Genomic DNA, 23,969 nt, shown 5'->3' on the forward strand with positions numbered 1-23,969 from the left:
ATCAAAATTCCATCAGAGAAGTTACTTTGACATTTGATGCTTCTGCTTGTAATTCCTTCCATCCATTTCTCCCCACTACCAAATATTATATTTTCTCTCTCCTTTCACTCTGTCCCTCATCAAAAGTGTGCTGTAAGACAGCTGAGTGGCACAGCAGGCAAAGCACCATCCCTGGGACCAAGAGGCCACAAACCTACATCCCACCCCAGAGACACAGCACCTACCCAGCCCTGTGGTCCCAAACAGGCCATCCAATCCCACCACCTTGCAAAAAAGAAAATGTATTATATCTAACTATTCTCTCCCATGATTTACCCTCTCCTCTATCCCCATCTCCTCCCTCCCTTCCCCCATCCCCTTTCTCTCCTTTTTCTTCTAGATTTCTATGACTTATTAAGTATGTGTATATATATATATATATATATATATATATATATATATATATATATATATATATTTTCCTTTCTGAGCCATTTCCTATGAGAATGAAGGCTCCCTCAACCCCCCTCACCTTCCCGCCCTCCATAACATTGCAAAAGCTATTTCTTCACTCTTTACATGAAATATCTCAGTCTATTCTACCTCTCCTTTCCTTTCTCCCAGTACATTTCCTTTTCACACATTGACTCCATTTTAAAAATATATTATGCCTTCAAATTCAGCTCTCCCCTGTGTCTCAACTATAAAAGCTCCTTCTAACTGCTCTAATAAATGAGAAAGTTCATATGAGTATTATCTATATCATCTTCCCATTCAGTAATACATGCAGTCCATCATCATTAAATCCCTCATCATTTACCCTTCTTCTCCACTCTCTATGCTTCACCTGAGTCCTCTACTTGAAGATCAAACTTTTTGTTCAGCTCTGGTCATTTCACCAAGAACATTTGAAATTCCCCTGTTTCATTGAAAGTCCATCTTTTTCCCTGGAAGTAGATGTTCAGTTTTGAATGGTAGTTGATTCTTGGTTGCATTCCAAGCTCACTAGCCTTCTGGAATATTATATTCCAAGCCCTACACAGCCTTAATGTGGCTGCTGCTAAGTTCTGGGTAATCCTCTCTGTAGCACAACAATATTTGAATTGTTTTGTTCTGTTTGCTTGTAGTATTTTCTCTTTAACTTGGGCATTCTGGACCTTGACTATAGTATTCCTGGGGGTTATTTTTTTAGATCTCTTTCAGTAAGAGATCAGTGGATTGTCTCAATTTCTATTCTGTCCTCTGCTTCTAGGATAGCAGGACAATTTTCCTGTAGAAACTATTTTAAAATGAAGTCAAAGCTCTTTTCCTAATCATGTCTTTCAGGTGGTCCAATAATTTTTAAATTGCTTCTTCTGGATCTGTTTTCCAGATGCATCATTTTTGAAATGAGATATTTCATGTTTTCGTCTAGTTTTTCATTCTTTTGATATTGTTTTCTTGTGTCTTGATTCCTTGCAAAGTCATCAGCTTCCTTTAGCTCCATTCTACATTTGAAAGATTTGTTTTCTTCAGAGACCTTTCTTATCTCCTTTTCCATCTGGCCAAGTCTGCTTTCTAAGGTATTTGTCTCCTCATTTACTTTTTTTTGAACTGTTTTTTTCCATTTGACCTAAACTACTTTTTAGTATGTTATTTTCTTCAGCATTTTTTTGGGATCTCCTTGACTATACTGTTGACTTGGTTTTCATGTTTTTCCTGCATCTCCTTCATTTCTCTTCCCAATTTTTCCTATACTGCCCATACTTTATTTTCAGAACCTTTTTTTTCAGCTCTGAAATAGCCTGAGACCAACTTCTATATTTCTTGGAGGATTTAGATGCAGACACTGGAACTTTCTCATATTCTGAGTGTGTGTTTTGGTCCTCCATGGGACCAAAGTAATTATCTATGATCAGGTTCCTTTTTTATTGTTTACTCATTTCCCCAACCTGTGCCTGGTTTGGGGTGTTTCCTGGACTTTTGAGTATTATTGGGACACCCCCCAGGGACCTCAATTCATTCAAGGTCTTATGAGAGGCTCTAACTACTCTCCTGTCTGTGCTCTAGTCTGTGGATGGAAATAGGAGGACTCCAGACTGCAACCAGTGTCTGAATTTGGACAAAGCACAATAGTCCTGTCCCACCCCCTTACCTTCTGTGGGTTGAGGAATCTGGGAGCAGCTTCCAGCAGTTTTGCAGGTCCATTCCCCATTTCCTGGGATCTGGGCTGCACTGAGGGTCCCAGTTATGCTGATGGCCATGGCTGCAATGAGGGCCATGCTAGCTCTCACTCACTCTGGCAGAGGTTTCCCTACTGATCTTCAAAGTTGTACTTAGTGTTCCCTGGTTTGCCAGGAGCCAGTACTTCCCCTGACCCAGGAGTCTAGGTGCCCAGCAGGTTATTCCTGGAAGACTGGAGCTCCTTCGCTCTTGCCGAATAATCCTGGCTGTGCTGCCTCCCCTCTACCCCCATGGAACAGAGCTTTCCCATGATTTTTCAGGTAACCTTGGGCTGTAGAATTGCCTCACTGGATATTTCCTGTGGGTTATGTCTCTCAAAAATTTAGTTAGAGCTGTAATTTTAAGGTTCATGGAATAATTTTGAGGGAGCTCCTAGGAAAGGCTGTTCTCATGCCTTCATCTTGGCTCTGCCCCAAATGATTTCTTTAAAAATATGGACATGTAATTTGGGAAAAGTTAACAACATAAAGAAATATGTTTAAAAAAAGAATGAGAGCCAAATTTCTTGTTATAAGTTCAAATTCCCACTCTGTCACTTAATATTTGTATGATAACCTCTGAGAGTAGAAATTTCCTCATTAGCAAAGTATAGGGGTTGGAATAGATTGACCTCTGTGACTGTCTCTAGCTATCTGATCCTCTAAAAGTGCTTAGCTCTTTCACTTACTATCTGTGCCCCCTCTGATAAATTACTCAACCTCTCTGAACCAGTTTCCTCAGCTATAAAAGGAGGAACAATTCATCATATGATCCTGAAGTTCATGAATTACAACTCTAAAACTCTATTACCCATAGCAACTTGGGGCTTGATGGGCTTACTTGAATACCATCATTTGTGTCCATCAAGTACTTTTTATTCTTTCTTTCTTTCTTTGAAAAACTACCAATAATGAACACATTGATCAACTCATGTTGATAAGATTAACATCTAATGAGAAAAGCCATGATTTCAGTGATCTAGGGAAGCTCTTGGTGACAAAATTCTATTTAGAGTTCAGTCCCACACATTACATTGTTTATTAATGGTTTTAGAGAACAGTGTAGAGGGTCTGCAACTTGATGATGTTTGTCTTTGATTCTCAAAAAATGCCATGACATCAGGGGAAGGGATGCCATGACAGGCACATGAATTAGATTTGAGTGATGGGGGTGCTGTGGTAAATCACCAGCCTCACTTTCTCTTCTAGAGTCAACTGGTTCCCTGTTGCCAGTGGCTTGGTAGGAATCAGGATGAGTGGAGATGGCCCTGGATGTGTGGCAATCAGAGTTAAGTGACTTGTCCAAGGTCACACAGGTAATAAGTGGCAAGTGTTTGAGGCTGGATTCAAACTTCCATCCTGCTGACTCCAAGGTCAGTGCTCTCTCCACTTGTATCACCAAGCTACCTCAGTTACATAAAACCTATCTATGTTGAAGGTATAATTTGGAACTCAAAACTTTTTGATTCCAAGTTCTCTTCTCTATCCTTTTCCATGCTGCCTCTTTTCACCTTGCAAAGGTGAAATATAGATACCAGCAAAATATTGGTAAGATTTAATTCTAATAATGGACAAAGGAGAAAAGTCAGGGGTCAAGAGGGGTCACTGGGAATGTGAAGAAGAAGAAGAATGATGATTCCTTCCAATCACTAGGCTTCATTCCATTTTTGGCAATAGCTTTACTTAACGAAGATGAAAAGAGATCTTTGTTGAAATTAAGGGAATCATATTCCAAGAAAATAAAAAGAGGAAGCATATTTAACAGAATAGCCTTCAAGAGAGGAAGACTGGGGTGGCTAGGTGGAGTCAGGAGTACCTGGGTTCAAATCCTGTCTCAGACACTTAATAATTACCTAGCTGTGTGGCCTTGGGCAAGCCACTTAACCCTGTTTGCCTCGCAAAAACAAGAAAAAAAAAGAAAGGAAGACCTAGTTTTTAGTCCTGCCTCTGAAATATGCTAGCATAGAGACCTTGGACAAATCACTTAACCTCAGTATTCTAGGCAACTAAAACTAAGTTGTGAAGAAGGTGCTGACATGGAAAAGTAAAATTTCCTTTTGGGGGTTTCATATGGAAGTATAATCATATGTCAGTCCCTATTTCTAAAAAAGATCTTGAAAATGTTTCTTGTGCAAGAAACAAAATAGCTTAGACTGCCCAAACAAGTAAGCCCTGGATAATAACCAAACTCTCATTTTAGTAACTGAGGATTATATCCCAGGGTCAAATCTTCAATGGGAACATTGTAAAGCATTGAATGGGGGTGAATCAGACATCACACAATTTCTGTTTCATAATTTTCCCCTTTATGTCCAACAACAGGGATCGCATTCTCTCTTTCAATATATGAGGACATTTCGTGATTTGGGACTAGGGAAGGGTGGGGTCCATTTCAGAACACTTGGCAGAGAAATTCAGGAACTACCTCCATTCTGCCAGGCTCCTACTTTCCTACTCATTTGTTCAGAACCAACCCTCTGTTGATTGTGTGGCATTGTTGGCCTTCTTTAGGGCTTTTAATAAAGCCCCACAGAAATTAAATCTTCACATGCTGATCTCCACACAATTGTTATTCATTTATTATCAGTGGTTGGACTTGTATGTATCTATTTGTGGCCACCTTGTTAAGGAATGTGAGGAAAAGAGTTAACTTTATTTTCCACAGTAAAAGCAGAATTTGAAAGGGAAGTCTGGTGGACTAAGAAGCATGAGAGTAAGATTCAAGGAGAGTAGTGTCTAGAAATATTTTAGTGAGTTGATAAAAAGCTGATGAAGGCCGGTTCTTAGGGTAAACATAAATTAGAGCAGCTGTATCAGTAACCACACATGCTTAATAGATATTCAACACATCCATAGGATTGCAACTACTCATTTAAATATACATGAGATGTATGAACAGGGAGGGAGGGCATATCAAGGGGGAAATATGTTTTAAGCATACTAAAAGGATTATAACTCCTTACTATTTATTCAGTGAGCAATCAGAGGTGGGATCTTTGAGGTCAGGAGTAGAATTAAAAGATTCATTGCTCTAAGCTTTATGTGGTGTGTGTATGTGTGTGTGTATGTGTATGTGCTCTTCCCCCCCGGGGGCATTCTTACATCCTTAAGAAAGTAAATGAAAATTGATCCTAGTTTCATCAGTGGCCTGAGTATGAGGAGTTTTGGGTAAGGTATATTTTTCTTACTCTCAAGTTCTAACAGGAAGAATGAAAATGATATATAATCAAGTGTATGTAGAAAGGCTACTCTGTACATCATCACTGCCAGGCAGATGATCACCATGCTCTTTTCCTTGACCCCTTTCTGAGTTCATAAGCTGATTATAGGTTGTATTATGTTTTTTACATATCAAAATGACATAAAGAAGATATTTGGCAAAATAATCATTAACTTTTTGAGATTCCTTGTTAATCAATCTTATCCCTAGGGCTTTAAAGCTCTCTGGATTTATGTAAGAAAACATGAAAAATACTCAGGTATAAATGGAGAAGACTTTATTTGAAACATGAAAATTCTCAATTCCACCCAGTTATCCAATTTCCCTCAAAAAAATATTTCTTGTGAATTTATATTAAGCATTCACACCTTGGTCAGTATGGAATTTGGTTAGAATCATAGATTTGGCGTTGGAAGAGACTTTATAGAGCAACATATCAAAAAAAAATTTATCCATGAGAAAATTGAGTCCTGAAGCTGTTAAATGATTGCTCTCCCTTCAATCACAGAGGCTGAATATGACTGATAATATGACAGAGGATGAAGTCAAACTCCTATCTTCCTGAGTCCAAATGCACCCAGTCCATTATATAGCACTGGAACTTTGAGGAATGTTGTACTAGAAGCTTTAAATGAGTCTGATGTTGTTGGGGTTTTTTCCCAGATATTATTGAGGAGAGTAGAGAAAGATTTTTCTAGGGAAGTATTTCTCAGTTCTCAAATGTTACAAAATCAGGACTTAAAATTTCACTTATCAGTCCATTTCAAGAAATGAAATATTTAATCACAAATCTGTAGATTTAAAAATATAAATAAAAAGATAATAGATGGATAGCGAGATAGATAGATAGATAGATGATAGATAGATAGATAGATAGATGATAGATAGATAGATATTTTGCTAATAGAGTATAAAATGAAAGGGTTGGACTAGATGATCTCTCAGATATCTATTAATTCTGGATTTTTAATCTTATAAATGAGGAAGACCTGGGTTCAAATCCTTTGTGACATTAAATAATTCATTGAAATGCTATAGTCCTTCCTTTCTTTGTTTTCATTTTGTTTAGTTGCTCTGCTTGGTTTTGACTCCATGGATATCATATTAAAAAAACATTATTTTTTCAAAACCATGCAGAGATAGTTTTCAACATTAATTTTTTGTAAGATTTTGAGTTCCACATTTTTCTCCCTCCCTCTCTTCCCTCCCCCTCCCCTTGACATCAAGCAATTTGATATAGGCTATATATGTATAACTGTGTTAAATATATTTCCATATTAGTCATGTTGTGAAAGAAGAATCAGAACAAAAAGGGGGGAAACCATGAGAGATAGAAATAAACATAAAAGATAAAACAAATTTGAAGCAGTGAAAATAGTATGTTTTGGAGTGCATTCAAACTTCTTTCTCTGAATGTGGATAGTGCTTTCTATTACGAGTCCTTTGGAACTGTTTTAAATTATTACACTGCTGAAAAGACTTGGGTCTAGCATAGTTACTCATCATACAGTATTGTTGCTCATGTATATAATATTCTCCTGGCTCTACTCTACCCAGCATCAGTTCATTTAAGACTTCCCAGAGTTTTCTCTGCCCAGTCTCCTTTTTTCTGTTATGTTCCCCCATTAGATTATAAGCTCCTTGAGGATAAGTCCCATTTTTCTTCTTATTTGTATCCCCAGCACTTAGTACAGTTTATAAGCACACAGTAGGAGCTAATAAATGATTGTTGACTATTATTTAATTAGAATTTCAAGAACATTCCCAGATTTATAGCCATAAACTATAGTAATATTCATTCATTTATTCATTAAACAAATATTTATTAAAATTCTCCCATACTTAGAATATCATAAGGTGGGAGATATGTTACCATTCCTTGCTCAAATCAGGAGACAGCTTAATGTGGTGGGATTTGGTGGGATTTTCGCTCTAACAGAGAACCCCTCTCTGATGTTTGGGACATTGGAGAAGTTACAAAACATCCAAGAGTCTGTTTCCTCTTCACTAAGATAAGGCAGGGTCCCCTCTAGCTAAAATTCTAATGATACTATCTTCTGCCTTCATATTGTTTGGGTAGGGAGTAAGACTTAATCCAGAGGACTGCTTTAAAGGCACTAGGACTTGAAAATATTTGAAAAGAAGGAAACACAATCCTCTGTGCTGCTCAAGAAGTCTTAACTTACCAGGGTAAAAATTCATAGAGAAAGTGACTCCTGAATCATCAGTTATCTTTCTTATCAGATTCCTTTTCCTTAGGAGAAGGCAAAAGGAGTCTAGAAATGCTACCTTTCTTGTTCATGAGACATAGCATGTTGGTGAAGAGCACAGAGGTAGTCTAGGAAGTTGATACCTCCTATCCCTAATTGTCAGTGGTTTAGTCCATCTGCTTTAGGAATATCTGTAAATTACATCTCTTTCCCTGTGCACTTCCAGGCTATAAACCAATTCAGCTTCAGAATCGGACCTTGGCTCCTTGGGTCCATTCTCCTTTCTCAGGCACAAAGCAAATGGGACCATTTGGGCTGTATTCAAAGATAAGTTTTAACTCAACCTCAGGATTCCATCTGTTTGCTATCCAGTAGGCACATTCCATTGTGGTTTTGTTATTATTTTTTCTGCAGGCATGTAGCAATATGTAAAGAGAATCGAGGAGCTTAGGGAGATTATATCTATATCTATAAATCTATATATCTATATAATATATAGATATAAATATACATATATATTTATATATGTATGTATACATATATATATGTATGTATACATATATTTATATACACACATACGTATTTTATATAGATAGATACATAGATAGATAGATGATAGAAGTGTTTTTTGTTCTTGTTATTTTTACTAGTGTTGTTAATTGAGCTCAAGTGATTATTAAAAGACTTCCTTTTGAAACCCCAAGGCCTATAAATACTTCTATGACATATGGCCAGAATAAGGAATTGTTGAAGCAGATTCAGCCATAGCCATTCTGAAATAAAAAAAAAAAGACTTAAGTGCTCATCTGTGATTCAGCTTTTCAGAGTTTTAGTTTTTTAAATTATATATCTGGTTTTTCTCAATAATATGTCAAAGGGGGTGATATTGGGTGGAGTAACATCAGGCAAAAAAGTCATAAAATCCCAGATTTAAGTCTAGACTGCACTACAGTAAACTTCAAATTTCTCTTTCATAGGACTAAAATTTAGACAAATTCATTTCTCTCACTTTAGACATCCCTTCCGTTTTATGAGTAAAATGAGTCAGATTAAGTGACTTGCCCAGGGTAATATGGTTAGTAAGTATCTGAGGAAAGATTTGAGCTTAGGTCATTCTGATTCCAGATCTCTTTGCACTGTACCACCTTGTCCATGTCTATTCTTTAATCAGGAGAGGTTCTTCTGGTGGAGAAAAAAACAAATGCCATGACAATGAGAGAAATAATCATTTCTCTATTATTTACAGTTGAGGAGATCCAGGATTTTTTCTCATTCAAAACTCAATCCTTTTGTAGGTCATTCTTCCAGTAGCTGAGGGTTTTTACTGATAATGAGATTGGATTAACTTTCTCCTTAAACTTGTTCAGACACCACCCAAGAGGAGAAGCTCCTAGAGTTCTACTCAGTCTTGGGGGAGGAAGAGGGTAAATCAGTTAAGATCCTTTCTCTAGATTGCTCAAGGTTAGCATGAGTCTAGGAGTGAGAGTGACATAATTAATCACTGTACTCCAAGTCCCTCATTACAATAGGCTCACCTTTTATTATAATAGTCATTCTTCTTATCATTTTAACTCTCTTTGGTTCACGAGAAACAGTCAAATGGCCAATCCTTTTATTAATTACTTACTAGCTATAATTAATAACATGATGGTTTTCATTTTTTCCTCTTTTTTTGCAAGGTGATGGGGTTAAGTGACTTTGTCCAAAGGCACACTGTTAAGTCATTATTAAGTGTCTGAGGTAAGATTTGAACTGAGGTCCTCTTGACTCCAGGACTGGTGAGCTATCCACTGTACCATCTAGCTTCACTTATGATTAATAAAGTGAAAGTCATTACCCAGAAATTATGTTTCTCAGAATTTTCATATGTCATATCGAGCTCAAGCTGAAAGTTAGATTCTATGTCCACAAATGAAGAAGCAAATTTTAATGAACCCAGCTACCTAATAGTTATTCTTTGCAGGACCTAGGAGATTTTAGTGGTATAGGCATATCTTGCTAGATAACCACATCCTGCAATAGAAGTCTTTGTTCTCCTCCATTCTCTGAGACCTTAAAGCTCAAAGACTGAAAATCATAATTTTGACCAATCCATCTGAACCTCTAATTTAAGAAGTCATAGGATAAAAGTGACTGATTAGAAGGGACATTTCTTCTGCTTCTGATGTTCACAGGGGATCCTAAGGGGAGCATGAAGGAGAGTCCAAAGTCAAACTAAAAGCCAAGCATAGCAAAGAGATTTCTTCTAACAACTCACGTCAAAAGTAATGGATATAGAAATGCTATTCCTATTGATGTCAGGCTCTCTATCAATTTTTTTTCTGGATAATTAGCATGTCTTTCCCTATAATTATTGGGCCTTTCTGAAGCCTTCATAGAGATTTACTAATTTAAAACAGGACTCTGGGCAGAATAGAAGCCAAAATAGTGAAATTAAGCAAGTAGGAACTGCACTCATAGAGTGACCTTCAAATTGAAGGAGGTGGTGATGTTGAAGAAAATGATCATTATAGAAAGATTTGACAGCTCTATCTCTGGAGGATTTCTAAAGAAAAATCAAAGGTCCACACTTGGAAGGCAAGGCCTTGGAGGTCATCCAGCTCAAACTATTCATTTTACAGATGAATAACTGAGGTTAAAAATGTCTTGCCCAAGGTCACCTGGGAAATAGGCAACAGAGGTGGGATTGGAACTGAGGTCTTCCACACCAGAAGCAGTATTCAAATATTCTTCTGTCAGTTACCTCACTGGGGGCTCTTTGTGCCCATTTTCCCAGTCAGTGAATACATGCCAAGGATTTGTTTGCCTGAGAGACATTACCTCCCAAAGGACACAGGAAGAGAATCAAGTCTGAGCCCACAAGGCAGAATTTAGTCAACCTGGAACAGCACGATAAAATATAATAGAATCAAGAACCTGTAGCCAGGTTCAAATACCATTCCTGGCTCTTATTAGCTGATAATAAGTCTTGGTTTCCTCAGTCTATAAAATTGATGTAAAAATATTGTCCTTGTCTCAGGTGAGTCATCACATGTGAAGTGCCATGCAAATCACCTATGCCATATATAAATCTTAGCTATTATTATAGGTCCTTAAAGAACAATGGTGGATTCACACACTATTATTACTGAACTAAAGGAATTTGTGATAGAATTTTAGGATCAGAGTGTACAACCTCTAGAAATTATTTGAAAAATTATTCTTAAGAATCCTGGATATATGGATGGAGCACCAGCCCTGGAGTCAGGAGTACCTGAGTTCAAATTTGACCTGAGACACTTAATAATTACCTAGCTATGTGGCCTTGGGCAAGGCACTTAACCTCATTGCCTTATAAAAAAAAGAATCCTGGATATAGTGATCAATAAAGATTATGCAATAGAATGATGGAAATTAGGCAACATTTCACTGCAGGTTGTAATATTTAATAGATGCCTATCTAATAATATCTAAAAAATGTTAAATACTAATTCCTCTATCTGCTAGCCACACATAGCTATTTGGTGCAATGGATTAAGAACAGGTTTGAAATCCGGAAGATCTGAATTCAAGTCCTGGTTCAGATATATATTAGGTATTTGAATCTAATAGTTGCTTTAGCTATGTCTGCTTCAGTTTCTTTGGCTGTTAAATCAGAAAAGTAATAGTAGCTACATCTCAGGGTTCCTATAAGGATAAAATAAAGTACTATTTCTAAAGTTTATTACAAGTCTCAAAGTGTTTTTAAAATGGTAGCTTTCTAGGAGAGGAAAAAGATGGGAGAAAGAGGGCCAAGGGGTATAGATAATAGAAGGGAAGGGCAGTCAGATGCAAAATACTTTTGAGGAGGGACTGGTGAAAGGAGAGAGAGAATAGAATAAATGAGAAGGGGGAATAGGATAGAAAGAAGTACAGTTAGCAATAGAAACTGGGGGAAAATACTGAAACAAATTTCTCTGATAAAGAACTCTTTTTCAAACAGAAAACTGAATCAAATTTGTACAAAGTAGGAATCATTCCTTAAAGATGATGATCAAAAGATATACAGTTTTTCAGATGAGGTTGTCAGTGCTAGCTATTTAAATCATTTTTTAAAAAATGTCCTGCGGGGCAGCTAGGTGGCACAGTGGATAGAACACCGGCCCTAGAGTCAGGAGGACCTGAGTTCAAATCTGACTTCAGACACTTAACAATAACCTAGCTGTGTGGCTTTGGGGAGGCCACTTAACCCCATTGCCCTGCAAAAACCTAAAAGAAAGTCCTAACATTATTGATAGGAAAAACGCAGATTGGCGTAATTCTGATATACTATCTTATACCTACTGTATTGGCTAATAGGACAGAGAGAGAAAATGACAAATGTTGGAAGGGATGAAGGAGAAGTGAGACAGCAATAATACATTGTTGGAGAAGTTGTCGAAGGATTCACCAATTCTGTAGAGCAATTTGGAACTAGCAGTTCCAATAGTTCCAGAACTATTAGATCTATGTTCCAGAAGAGATGAAAAAAGATGGAAATGGACCTTTAGGTAAAAGAATATTTATAGCAGGTCTTTTCTGGTGGCAGGGAGCTGGAGATTGTTTCACCAGTTGGGAATGACTGAAGGAATTGTAGTTTGTGAATATTATGAAACACTCTTCTGTTATAAGAAATGAACAAAATGCTCTCAGTAAAAAACTTACATGACTGGACACAATGGGAAATACACTATATACAAAATAGCAGCAGTGTTGTAAGATGATCAGCTGGGAATGACCTATCTTTTCTAAGCAATGCTGTGAGCCAGGGGAACTCTGAAGGGCTTATGATAAAGAATACTATCCAGCCCAAAGACAAAGCTGATAATATCTGTGGACAGATAGAAGTACACTTTTTTAAACTTTATTTTTCATGAGGTTTTCCTTTTTTGGGGGGGGGGAGGTTTTGTTTCCTTTTACAATAGGACTATTGTGGTAATGTTTTTCATGACTATACCATATCAAATGATTGGCTTTCTCAATGAGGGTGAGTAGCATGGGAGGAAGGAAAAGAATATGGAACTCAAGGTTTAAAGAGTGAATATTGAAACTTGTTTCTGCATGTAATGGGGAGTGGGGGTAATAAAATAAATGCTAGCTTTTATTATTATGATTATTATTTTTATTATTACTACTGATAGTGCTGCTGCTGCTGCTACTACTACTACTACTTCTCCTACTATTACTAATGCTACTACGGTTATTCCTACAGCTACTTTTTCTGCTACTACTAATATTGCAGCTACTAGTACAATTTCTATTACTACTGTCTTCTACTATTATTTCTTCTACCATACTTTTTCTGTTGTTGTTGTTGCTGCCGCTGCCACCGCCACCACCGCTGCTGCTGCTGCTGCTGCTGCTGCTGCTGCTGCTGCTGCTGCTGCTGCTACTACCATCTGAAAAATTGGGATAATAGTACTTATCTTAGAGGATTGTTGTTAGGACCAAAAGAGATAACTTATGCAAGGCATTGTGCAAAGCTCAAAGAAGCATATTAATTCAGATTATTGCTAGGGTCATTATTACTAGTTATGATACCTAGAAAAATTTGATCAAGGCCTGGAATTAGATACAATAAACTCATCATCCTTCTCAAATTAAGAGATGACAAATCCTCATGCTCTAAATTCAACCTTGCAAATGTCTCTGAGAATTACACAAGCAGACTACCCTGCAATCTTATTATTATCATTATATTAAACTCTTCCAGACAAACTTCCAGATATCACTTAGATCCATAAAACTCTATGAGCAGCATTTGAATAGATGAGGCCATACTGAAAACTCATAATATTCAAACCACAAGGAATGAAAAACTTTCCAAAAGATAAAGACCTAGGGGAGCAAAGTAAAACTATATTGGTCACTGGAGTTGGCCCAAAGATGCTTGTACTGAGCCCATAGACAATGGGTTGTTAATATTTTCATTCAATTACAATTAAATTACGATTTGAAAATCTACCTGTATATTAGTCCTGAGGACTTGAAGAATATAAGGAATAATAGGATGATAGGGACATTTTTTGACCCATTTCCATCTGATACCATCAAAAACAATTAGAAAAATAATATAACAGTAAGAATATTTCATATTTCCGTCAATATTCTGGCAATAAATGTTTATAAAGTATCTACTACGTAGCAGATACTGTACTAAGCAATAGTGATAATTTGCCATTACTTAGCCACTTCTAGTTTTTTGTGTCAACATCTGAAATGTTCTTGGCAGAGATACTGGAATGGTTTGCCATTTCCTCTTCTAGCTCATTTTACAGATAAGAAAACCAAGGAAACAAAGTAACTTATCCAGGGTCACATAGTTAGTAAGTATCTAAAGCCAGATTTGACTCAAGGCCCCACACTCTATTCTTTATTTACCAAGGTTCCCTAAGGATAATAAGAGGCCAAAGAGAGTTTCTGCCCTCATTTACAATCAAATGCCAGGAAGGGGGGGGGGGGGGGAGAGGAAAGGGGGGAATTATTTGCATTGTGTTTTGTATTATTCAAAACACTTTAAATAGATCATCTTATCTGGTGCTCAACAACCACCTTATGAGATGTTTTCTTCATTTTACACATAAGGAAAGTGAGTTTGACAAAAGTTGAGTGACTTACCCAGGTTATATGACTTACTAATTAGAGTCTGAGGTAGGATTTGCTGTTGATTCCAAGTCCATCACCATATCCACTGCCAAGTCTTGTCCTTTCTTCTCTCCCTTCCATCACCAACTTGATATGGTCCCTTCTTTCTTTCTGTTTAAACACCCACTACCCTGGTATAGGCCATCGCCACACCATTCATGGGTTATTTCATTTGCATCCTGGTTGGTGCTCATATCATTTTCTATTCCATTCCATTCACTATCCAGCTGCCATAATAATTTTCCTAAAGCATGGTTCTGATGATATCATGCTGTTTAGTAGATTCCAATGACATTTGATTATCTTCAGACTCAAATCACTGGATTTACTTTGGCATTTACGCTCTTTATAATCTGATTTCTTTCTATCTTCCAATTCTCTTATACTCTATTCCCTTTAGAAGGTTTTATGATATAGGGATAGTGACACTCTTGTTCTTTAGGATCCTCCATCTCTTGACTCCGTAATTTTTACTGGCTATTTTCCAATGGAATTGTTTTCCTCCTCTAATCCCTTGAATAGTTTCCTTCTAGGCAGTTTAAATTCCACCTTCTTCCTTATCTCTCCATACTTCCATGTCTTATCTCTTTAATTAGCTACCATTTACATTGCATCTTGTATTTGTGTGTGTAGAGGCTGTTTTGTTGTACTTGTTACTTTGCCTATTCTTCCATTTTAAAAAAAGAGATCCCAGAGGCTAAAAAAATTGTGGTTTTTTTACTCTAGTATCCTCATTGCTTAGTCAGGCACATACTAAGTGATTATTAAATAGTTGTTGACTGTATAGAGGACAAATTTGGAGAATCCAGCCCAAATGTTGACATGAACTATTTGTGCTCAACCAGTCTTAAAGCATTCCCAACTTATATTGGTATAATCAGCCACAACAGGACACACTGTAATTTGACTCTAACTTTGTGATATCATTTTGGTTGTATTCAGGAAGAAAGGTCAACAATCATTCAGTCTGTTATGAATTCAATCTATTGGTTAGGGATGGTCATGAAAAGAAATTCTACAATTTCAGAGGAAGTATTGAGTCTGTAAAAGTAAAGCCCTACCTTAACTGGAATTTCGTCCAAAGGCACCAATATCCAGGGCAATGTGTTTCTCTTTCTAGTGTACTTCAACTTGCTCAAACCACTGATATCCTATAACTACTGTATCAACAACTCCATAGCACCCCCTTTCTGCTGCTTCATGTTTTAATCCCATTGGGATAATGCACTTTGGTTTACAGGGGGTTGGCCATTTCATTTGCTGGCATGACACTATCTATGACTGAATTGTCATTGATAACACATCTGCTCTTACTTTTAACTTCCTTTGGGTGCTACATTATAAGGAGATAAAATAATTTCATTATTCTTTGACACAGAAATAGAACACTTGTGTGTGAGGCAAAGTGGCACCATCCTTATATGTGGCTAAGGTAGAAATAGAAAAAGAGGTTATGAGAAATTAGGATATTTAAGAGAATAAATGTGTGATTTGAAATGTAATATCAGGAATTGAGACAGAATTAGACATTGTAAGTTAAATACTGAATTCTTTTGGTAAAGAAGAGAGAACATCTTGGGGGTTGATAAAGAAAAGGTGTTAGAATCTTGGTTGGAAAATACATTTGAACCAAGTGAGAAGAAATTTTTTAGTGATGACAATAATAATGTTTGTCCTTCATTTTTGAAACCAATCATGACATCAGGGGGGTGATACCATGACAAGCATGTGAATCAGATTTGAATGAGAGGGTGCTGTGCTCAGTCACCAGCCTCACTTTCTCCTCCATAGCCATCTGGGTCCAGGGACCAGATATAAAAGTGACTTGCCCATGGTCACACAGCTAGTAAGTGGCAAGTGTCTGAGGTCAGATTCAAATTCCCATTTTCCTAAATCCAAAATCAGTGCTCTATTCACTGTGCCACCTAGGTGCCTTGAGTGAGTGATGGCAGTAGATGGAATCTGGAAGTCACAGTGGGCATCGAGGATTATCCCAATTCCTTTTCCAAAACAAGTGAGGCAGGGGGACAGGGTAAGTAAAACAAGTAATGGTAAGGATGGCTAGGATTGCTGTGTCATTCAGGAAGAGCCAATTTCAATTGTCATGACCTTTGTCTTGCCATTAGACTTCAATGACTAGAACAAAGACTAAAACTTTGGGCAAATACCCAATTGGATCATTTAGATCCAATTCACAAACCAGTAAAGATATCACCCTATGATGTCATCGGTCTTCAAAAACAAAGACTAAACAACAACAGCACTTGTATACAGGTCCCTGAATATAAATGTATGTATATGAATGTAGATATACACATCTAATAAGCACCATGGGAGGGGATTAAATAAAATAATTTTTTCAATCACACTCAATTCAGTTCAGGAAGCATTTATTAGGCACTTTCCATGAGTTAGATAAAAGCAAAGAATTTTTCCCCTTAAGAAGCTTATATTCTGTGCATGAATATACCCATACTAAAATAAGCAAATAGTTGTAGGGATCAGCTCTTAGAATGTGGTCCCAGCTATTCTGCCTATGAGAATGTGAAGAAGAAGAATGTACAGATTTTGTTACAGAAAAAAAGTGAACAAGACAGTTAAGATGAAACAATGAATCTTCATTTAGAGGTTCATAACCAGCAGCAATTATAAAATAACATTTGTATGCAGTATTTAACATTCATTCAATAATGTCTAAATGTTTTCTCTTGTTTCCTTAGATTTGAGAGAGAAATGATGTGGAATTATGAATAGAAAACTAATTTATAAGCCATTAAGATCAAGGTCCTGGTATTGCCTCTGATGCCTACTAAGGAACTCTGGGTAAGACATTTAAGCACTCAGTGCCCTGGACAAGTCTCTTAAGAGTACAAACCTGCATTGATAGAGGGATTTTTCTCACTTAGGAGATGCCAATATTACTGAAATCTCAGTGATAGAGATTTGGGGCCAATCACTTTCTCTGTCTTATTAAATGTACTATATGGGGTCAACTGATAGGGAGAATATAAGGAAGAAGATGAGCACTGCTCTTGAGTAGTTTACTATCTAATAAAGGTGATAAGAAATATGAACAGAAAAGTATAACACAATTTATAATAGGCTGTGTGCAGAAGATTCCCCTAAAATTTACCTGGATGTCTTTGTGTCTTTGTGAACATCTTGGAAACACAATAGGATGACAGTTAATGTCCATGGATAAATAAATTGAAGAAGAGAGTCTGTTATGCAGGTTATAAACTTTGTGAAAATTTTAACATAGGAACAATGAGATAAGATACTAGCAAAGACATGTACACACAAATTTTTCTGCCATTTTCTTTTCTGGGTCTTCCTTTCTCAAGCCAAGTTTATAAAACCTATTCTCCTTTCAACATGGATAAAGGTCTTAAAACTTAGAAACATCTTTTCAGAGGATTCATATGCAAATAATCAGTTGCTTACTGGGAATTCTTTGGTTTTTAACATTAACTTTGATTGCAGTTTAAGGGAAAAAGGAAGATGTTAGATCAACAGACAAGTCAGTGGCCTGTTCTAAAATTTTTCTTTCCTAAGATTTAGGGGCTATTATTACAAATCTATGACTAAGGGTCATTCTCATATGGAGAACTGGTGAAATGATAGGAAGAAACTAATCACAAAAGGAGAAATGCAAACTATTAACAACCACATGAAAGAATCTTCCAAATTACTGTGTAAATAATAACTATGAGGATTCATTTCATAACTTTCAAATTGGCACTGATAACCAATTGCCCAGATCCTTGGAGGCAGAGATTGCACTGCTAGGTATACCTAAAGGAGGTCCAAAACAGAAATAAAGGTACCAGATAAACCGAAATTTTCATAAAATGTTTTTTATAGAGAGGGGAGAAAACTATTAATGAAGTAAATGCCCATCAACTAGCAAATGACAAAAGAAATTCTTGCAACAATATAATGGAATACTATTGTATTATAAGAAAAACCAGAATGATAATAACAATATTAGCATTTATAAAGTTTTAGGGTTTTCTAAGTACTTTACATACACTATTTCATTTGATCTTCATAGCAACCATGTGAGGTAGGTTCTATTATTATTCCCAGTTTCCAGATCAGGAAACCAAAGCATAGATTAAATGACTCTCCCAGGGGCATATAGCTACAAAGTGCCTCAGGGCATATTTGAACTGTCTTCCTTCTGTCAAATCCACTACAGCACCTAGTTTCCTAATATGACAGAGCTGAATAATAAAAAAAAACTTATATGAGTAGGACTAGGGAAATAACCAACAACTATGTTTACAGAAATGCAAACATATAGAACGAAAAAGAACTTAAGGATATAATTACAAAAACAAATATGGACCAAGAGCTCAATTTAAAAAATATATACCTCTCTTACTTCATGGAAAAGGATGAAGGGTGCCTATGGTTATTGAATATTGTCTATAGAGTCTCAGACATTATCAATGTTTTGGTTTGTTTTCCTGAATTATTTCTCTGTATGTCTCAGTCTCTATGTCTGTCTGTCTCTCTTTCTCTTCAGCAGCTTGCGATGTAATTGATAGAGCACTAGACCTGAGTTTAAATCCAGTCTTGGAGACTTATTAGCTGTGTGATCCTGCCAAGTCACTTCACCTTGATTTGCCTCAGTTTTCTCAACTATAAAATTGACATGATAAAGACATCTACCATGTAGGGTTGTTGTAAGAATGTTGTTGTTCAATAACTTCAGTAATTTCATTTGTGTCTAACTCTTCATGACCCCTTTTGAGGTTTTCTTGGCGAAAAGTGTTTTGCCATTTCCTTTTCTAGCTCATTTCAGATGAGGAAAGTGAGGCAAACCAGGCTTAAGTGACTCTTTCCAGGCTCACAGAGCTAGTAAATGTCTCAAGTCATATTTGAACTCAAGAAGATGAGTCTTCCAGACTTCAAGTCTCGAATTCTAGCTACTGTACCAACTGATAAAATGAGTTGATATCTTTAAAATCATTTCACATAATGCCTGAAACAAAGTAGTCACTATATAATTGCTTATTCTCTTCACTCATCACCCGTGATCTGATTCACTGAGGAGGGACTTCTTCAGAAGTATATGTATTGAAAAAGCAAAATCCATTAAAAAATATGATTACGTGAGGAAGACCCCATTTCTGTTTGCTGATGCCCATGGTATGGTTCAGGTCCATCACCAGAAAAGGTTGGGGATCCCCACTACCCGTGGCCATGCTGTGGTTTCCAGGTCAATTTCACCAGTAGCATGGTACAATAGGCAGAGCAGTAAGACTACCCACAACTCCTCTCAGACTTTAGTCACATATGAAGGAAATTAAGCAGCCCAGGGCTGGGTGGGGGTGAGGAATGCTCCAAGAAAGGAGCAGAGGTTGATCACTCCAGTAGACACACTAGATGACTTTACAGCTGTTCATTATTCTTTTGCCTTCAGATGATATTGCCTATCATGTCAAAATTAATTGAAAACACTTTGCACTTAAAATATGCAATTGCACTAAGTGACATTGAGGGAAATATGATCAAGCTATTTTTATAGAACAGTCAGTATACAATCAGGAATTTCAGAAATGTAATGCCACATTGACATGCATTTCATTTTTCTAAGTTACAATCCTTGAATTTATTTTTTGAAAAGACTCCTTTGCTAAATTGCAAATGCAGGCTTTTGTGATATATTTTTTTAGGAGGATAAATGACCATATCCAGATCTCCTTTATGTTTGTTCTTTCTCTGAAGAAATTGGACTTTAGTGTGGTTTCAGAAAAACTCCAAGCCCAAGAGGCTCAGGCGAATGATGTTTTGGTTTGGAACAAATTAGAACAAAACAGTTTCCTTAGAATAGACTCCTTTTCAGGAAGAAATAAAGCCCTGGAAGGGGAGGTATGTGAAAGGAAATTTCATTCTCAATCTTCTCTCATTTTGGATAATCTGCTATTGTTTTGATTTCCTCTTCCTTTCTTCCTTTGACCTCATCTCCCCTTCAATCTAATGTCTATTTGCTGTAAATTTCAGTCCCCTGAAAGCAGCAGAACAGACAAGTTTCTTACTCATATCACCATCAGATATCAGTGTCAACTGTGATCATAACCATTCCAAGGGTTCTATTTAAAAAAAAAATTCAATTCCAGGGGAGCTAGGTGGTGAACTGTAAAGAGCACCAGCCCTGGAGTCAGAAAGACCTGAGTTCAAATCGAGCCTTGTATGACCTTGGGTTAAGTAATTCACTTAACCCCATTGTCTTGTAAAAACCAACCAAAAAGAATCTCGATTCCTAAATTATAAACATCCTTAAAACCAGAAGCCCACCCACTTCTCAGACTCTTGGCTAAGTTTGAAGAAATTTCTCTTTTTCATGTTTCTGGTACAATGATGTGTAATTATTCTAGAAATTCCTTTCTAAGCAGCTATTTCCATGTCAAACTAAGACCAGCCATGTGGAAGAGTGGATACAGGCTTCAATAGAAGGTCAAATCAAATCTGCAGGTTTTCTTGGCTTTGTGGTACTGGGTCAGTCACCTCTCCCAGTCTTAGTTTTCTCATCTATACAATAGAGATTAATAATATTTGTAACACTGTCATCAGAGGATTGGAATGAGGATCAAATGAGATAAAACATAAGAAGCACTTTGCAAATTTCAAGCCCTATGTGAATGGCAGCTGTTATCATATTGTATTTTTTTTTGGCAGAAACAATAAGAAAACATCTGTTCTGTCCCCCATTTTGTATCTATTTTTATATGTTCCAATTCCAGGGACAACTGATCCAAATTAAAAGGGAATAATGCCATGAGGTGGTGAAAGAAAATTGGATTTGAAGTCAGAGATCTTGATTTAAATCTTCCACCAAGATGTGGGCAATGTTGGGCAATTTCTTTGACCTCTCTGGGACTCATCTTCCTCCCCTATGAGAACAGGAGTTTGCCTACATTTCCTTCAAGGCTGCTTTCATATAATAATTAATAATAATAATAATAATAATAATAACTAGCACTTATATAGTACTCTAAGGTTTTATAGGCACTTTACAATATTTTATCTTTTAAAAAAAAGATAAAAGAAAAGACAGAGGAGGAAATTAGCAACATATCCCAAATCTAGCACTGAGAGAAAGAAATAGTCATTTATGTCATGACTGCTGTATGCTGGACATTAGACTAAGCATTTCAAAAATATTTTCTCATTTAATCCTCAAAACACTCTTAGGAGGTAGGTGTTATTATCCCCATTTTACAGATTAGGAAATAAAGGCAAAAAAGAGGTTAAGTGACTTGCACAGAATCTAGAGCTCCTAAATATCTGAAGCTAGATTTGATCAAAAGTCTTTTTGACTCCAGGCTGTTTGCATTCCCTTAGCTAGCTGCCCATCATTATTTGTGAATGGCTAAAGATAAAAATGTCGGGGAATGGAAGAGGACAGGAAAAGATGGCAAAGGGAAGGGCATTTAAAGGTAATAATGGGAAAGAAAAGAAGTGACAAAAAAGAGAGTATTGAGGTTCACTTGAATTCCTCTGGCAGATGAAGAACTGAATAAAAAGAGGGTATCAAATAATCAAAATGCAAACACAAGAGCTCTGTTGCCCCTTTTCCAGACCATTCCCACCACTGTCTAAAGTTGCTAACATTCTCTTGAACCTCTGATATGAACAAAATATATGGACACATATAATATATTGTACCTAGAAGATCTATCTACCTCCCCTTCCCCCCAAACATATGATGATATGTCACCACTCACTCCAAGGGGAGGAAAACCTATGATCTTTCAAGCTTGAGCCCTTTTAAAAAAATAAATAAATTTCCAGCAAAATCCATGAATTCATTTCTATGGCTTTCTCTTCCAATGAACCTGACTGTAACTCCTACATACCACCCCATTTTTATTGCTATTATTGCTGTTGTTTTATTTGTTTCTTACTCTTTGTGATCCATTTGAGATTTTTGTGACAAAAGACGCTGAAATGGATTGCCATTTCCTTCTCCAGTTCCTTTTAGAGATGAGGAAACTGGAACGACCAAGGTTAAATGACTTGCCCAGGATCATAGTTAGAAAGTGTCTGAGGTCAGATTTGAACTTAGTTTTTACTGACTCCAAGGTCAGTGATCTAAACATTCAACTACTTAGCTGCCCTTGATAAATTCACCACAGTTGGTCCACCCAGAAGGGCAGGGAGGGCATTCTTCACTTTCTCTAGATGCTTTGTGTATCTAAATAGAGAATAAAGGATACCCATTGGTTATAATTTGTTCCTTCTATTAGTTTAGGTCATAGCTCCAGAGCTGGGAAGGACCACAGAGGTTATGGTCCTCCCATGCCCCTACTTTATAGATATGGAATCTGACCCTCAAGGAAGTCTCTTTCAAGGCAGAGTCAGTAAATTTCATAAGTGGAATGTGAACCCAGAATGTCTAATTCCTAAGTCAATGCTTTTTTTCATGGGGTCACTTCTAATCACTTTTTTTCTTTCTTAACTTTATAACCTGAGGGAACCTCTTTATCTCATCTTGTGCATCTGCATTGTTTGAATTATTGCTACATTTTGTTTTCACACAACAGATGCTCTCCAACACGCCTTTATCTGGACAAAATATAGTTCCTGCAAACTTAATTGACTGTTATCCAAAAGGAGGGCCATATCTTCTCAGGACCTTTTATCACCTCATCAGCTTTCAGCCTCTCCATGGACATTTTCCATATGTACTTTGAGGTAGTCATTCCGTGTGAACTTCTTGTGACAGAAGGGACATTCAGCCATGGGACGATTGGGATTGTGAGTCAGCTTATGACGGATCAACATTTTCTTCAGGCTGAAGGACAAGTCACAAACCTGAATAATAATTAAAATCAATAACATCTATTAAAAATCCCAAAGTGTAAAGCTCACCCTCATATCACATAAATTTCCTGCTGCATAAACACATAATGGTCAAGAGTTTTAGAACTATGGCAGACCTTATATATATCACAAAGTCCCATTCTTTCATTTTATAAATGAAGATTTGAGACCCAAAGAGGTGATACTTCTTTCTTCCCCTACCACCCAGTACATTTTCCAAAGTCATAGGACTATTGAATTTAACATGGAAAGAGATGTTGGGGTTCGTCTATTACATTTTTTTTTGCAGATGAGGAAACAGAAGCCTAGACAAGTCTCCTAAGATTTTCCAATATTATCCTGAAAGGAAGTGAGATTTAGATCTCAAATCTATGTTCAGTGATTTCACTGCTATTAAAAGCTTCCAATAGACAGTAGAGATCCATGGCCTCTAAAGTTGGGCTTAGGGAATAGTTATGTCCTTGAGTTGAGACAAACTTCTTGTTTATCATTGTAGTAATATAGATAAATAACATTGCTTTCCTAATGTTTAATCATTTTGGAATTCCTGAATTTAATCTGACTCAATGATAGAGATACTTTAAAAATTATCCTTTAGTCCTCTTACTTGGATTTTATTTTTTAATTGCTATTCATTGTTGATATGAATCTATGGTACTTTTTAATTTATTCTTTCTTTCTTTAGATATTAAATACTATATCTAACTCATCAAAAGGAATTTGTCAGTATTTTCTTCTCCAGATCTTGAGAACATTTTGCGTAATATGGGTATTAATTATTCATTAAATATTTGATAGACTTCTTCCTTAAATTCACTTAGCTCACTCCTCAATTTATTTAGCTCCTTTGGTAGTTCCTTTGTAGTTAATTCAAATTCCATT

At 36.6% G+C, this 23,969-nt stretch overlaps 1 protein-coding gene across 4 annotated transcripts in view; it reads right to left on the minus strand.

Moving 5' to 3' along the window:
• Nucleotides 1–13,272: 13,272 nt before the first annotated feature.
• Nucleotides 13,273–23,969, minus strand: part of PRDM5 (PR/SET domain 5) — a 224,190-nt gene continuing 213,493 nt past the window's right edge. For 2 of the 4 annotated variants that reach the window (XM_074228332.1, XM_074228333.1), the window contains exon 14: nt 13,273–23,078. In XM_074228332.1, the coding sequence (XP_074084433.1) occupies nt 22,914–23,078 (165 nt within the window). In that variant the 3' untranslated portion in view covers nt 13,273–22,913. The remainder of the gene's footprint in view (nt 23,079–23,969) is intronic. The other 2 variants (XM_074228334.1, XM_074228329.1) reach the window with 2 other exon arrangements.

Source organism: Macrotis lagotis, chromosome 3 (assembly GCF_037893015.1).
Source record: "Macrotis lagotis isolate mMagLag1 chromosome 3, bilby.v1.9.chrom.fasta, whole genome shotgun sequence".
Taxonomy (NCBI): Eukaryota; Metazoa; Chordata; class Mammalia; order Peramelemorphia; family Peramelidae; genus Macrotis; species Macrotis lagotis.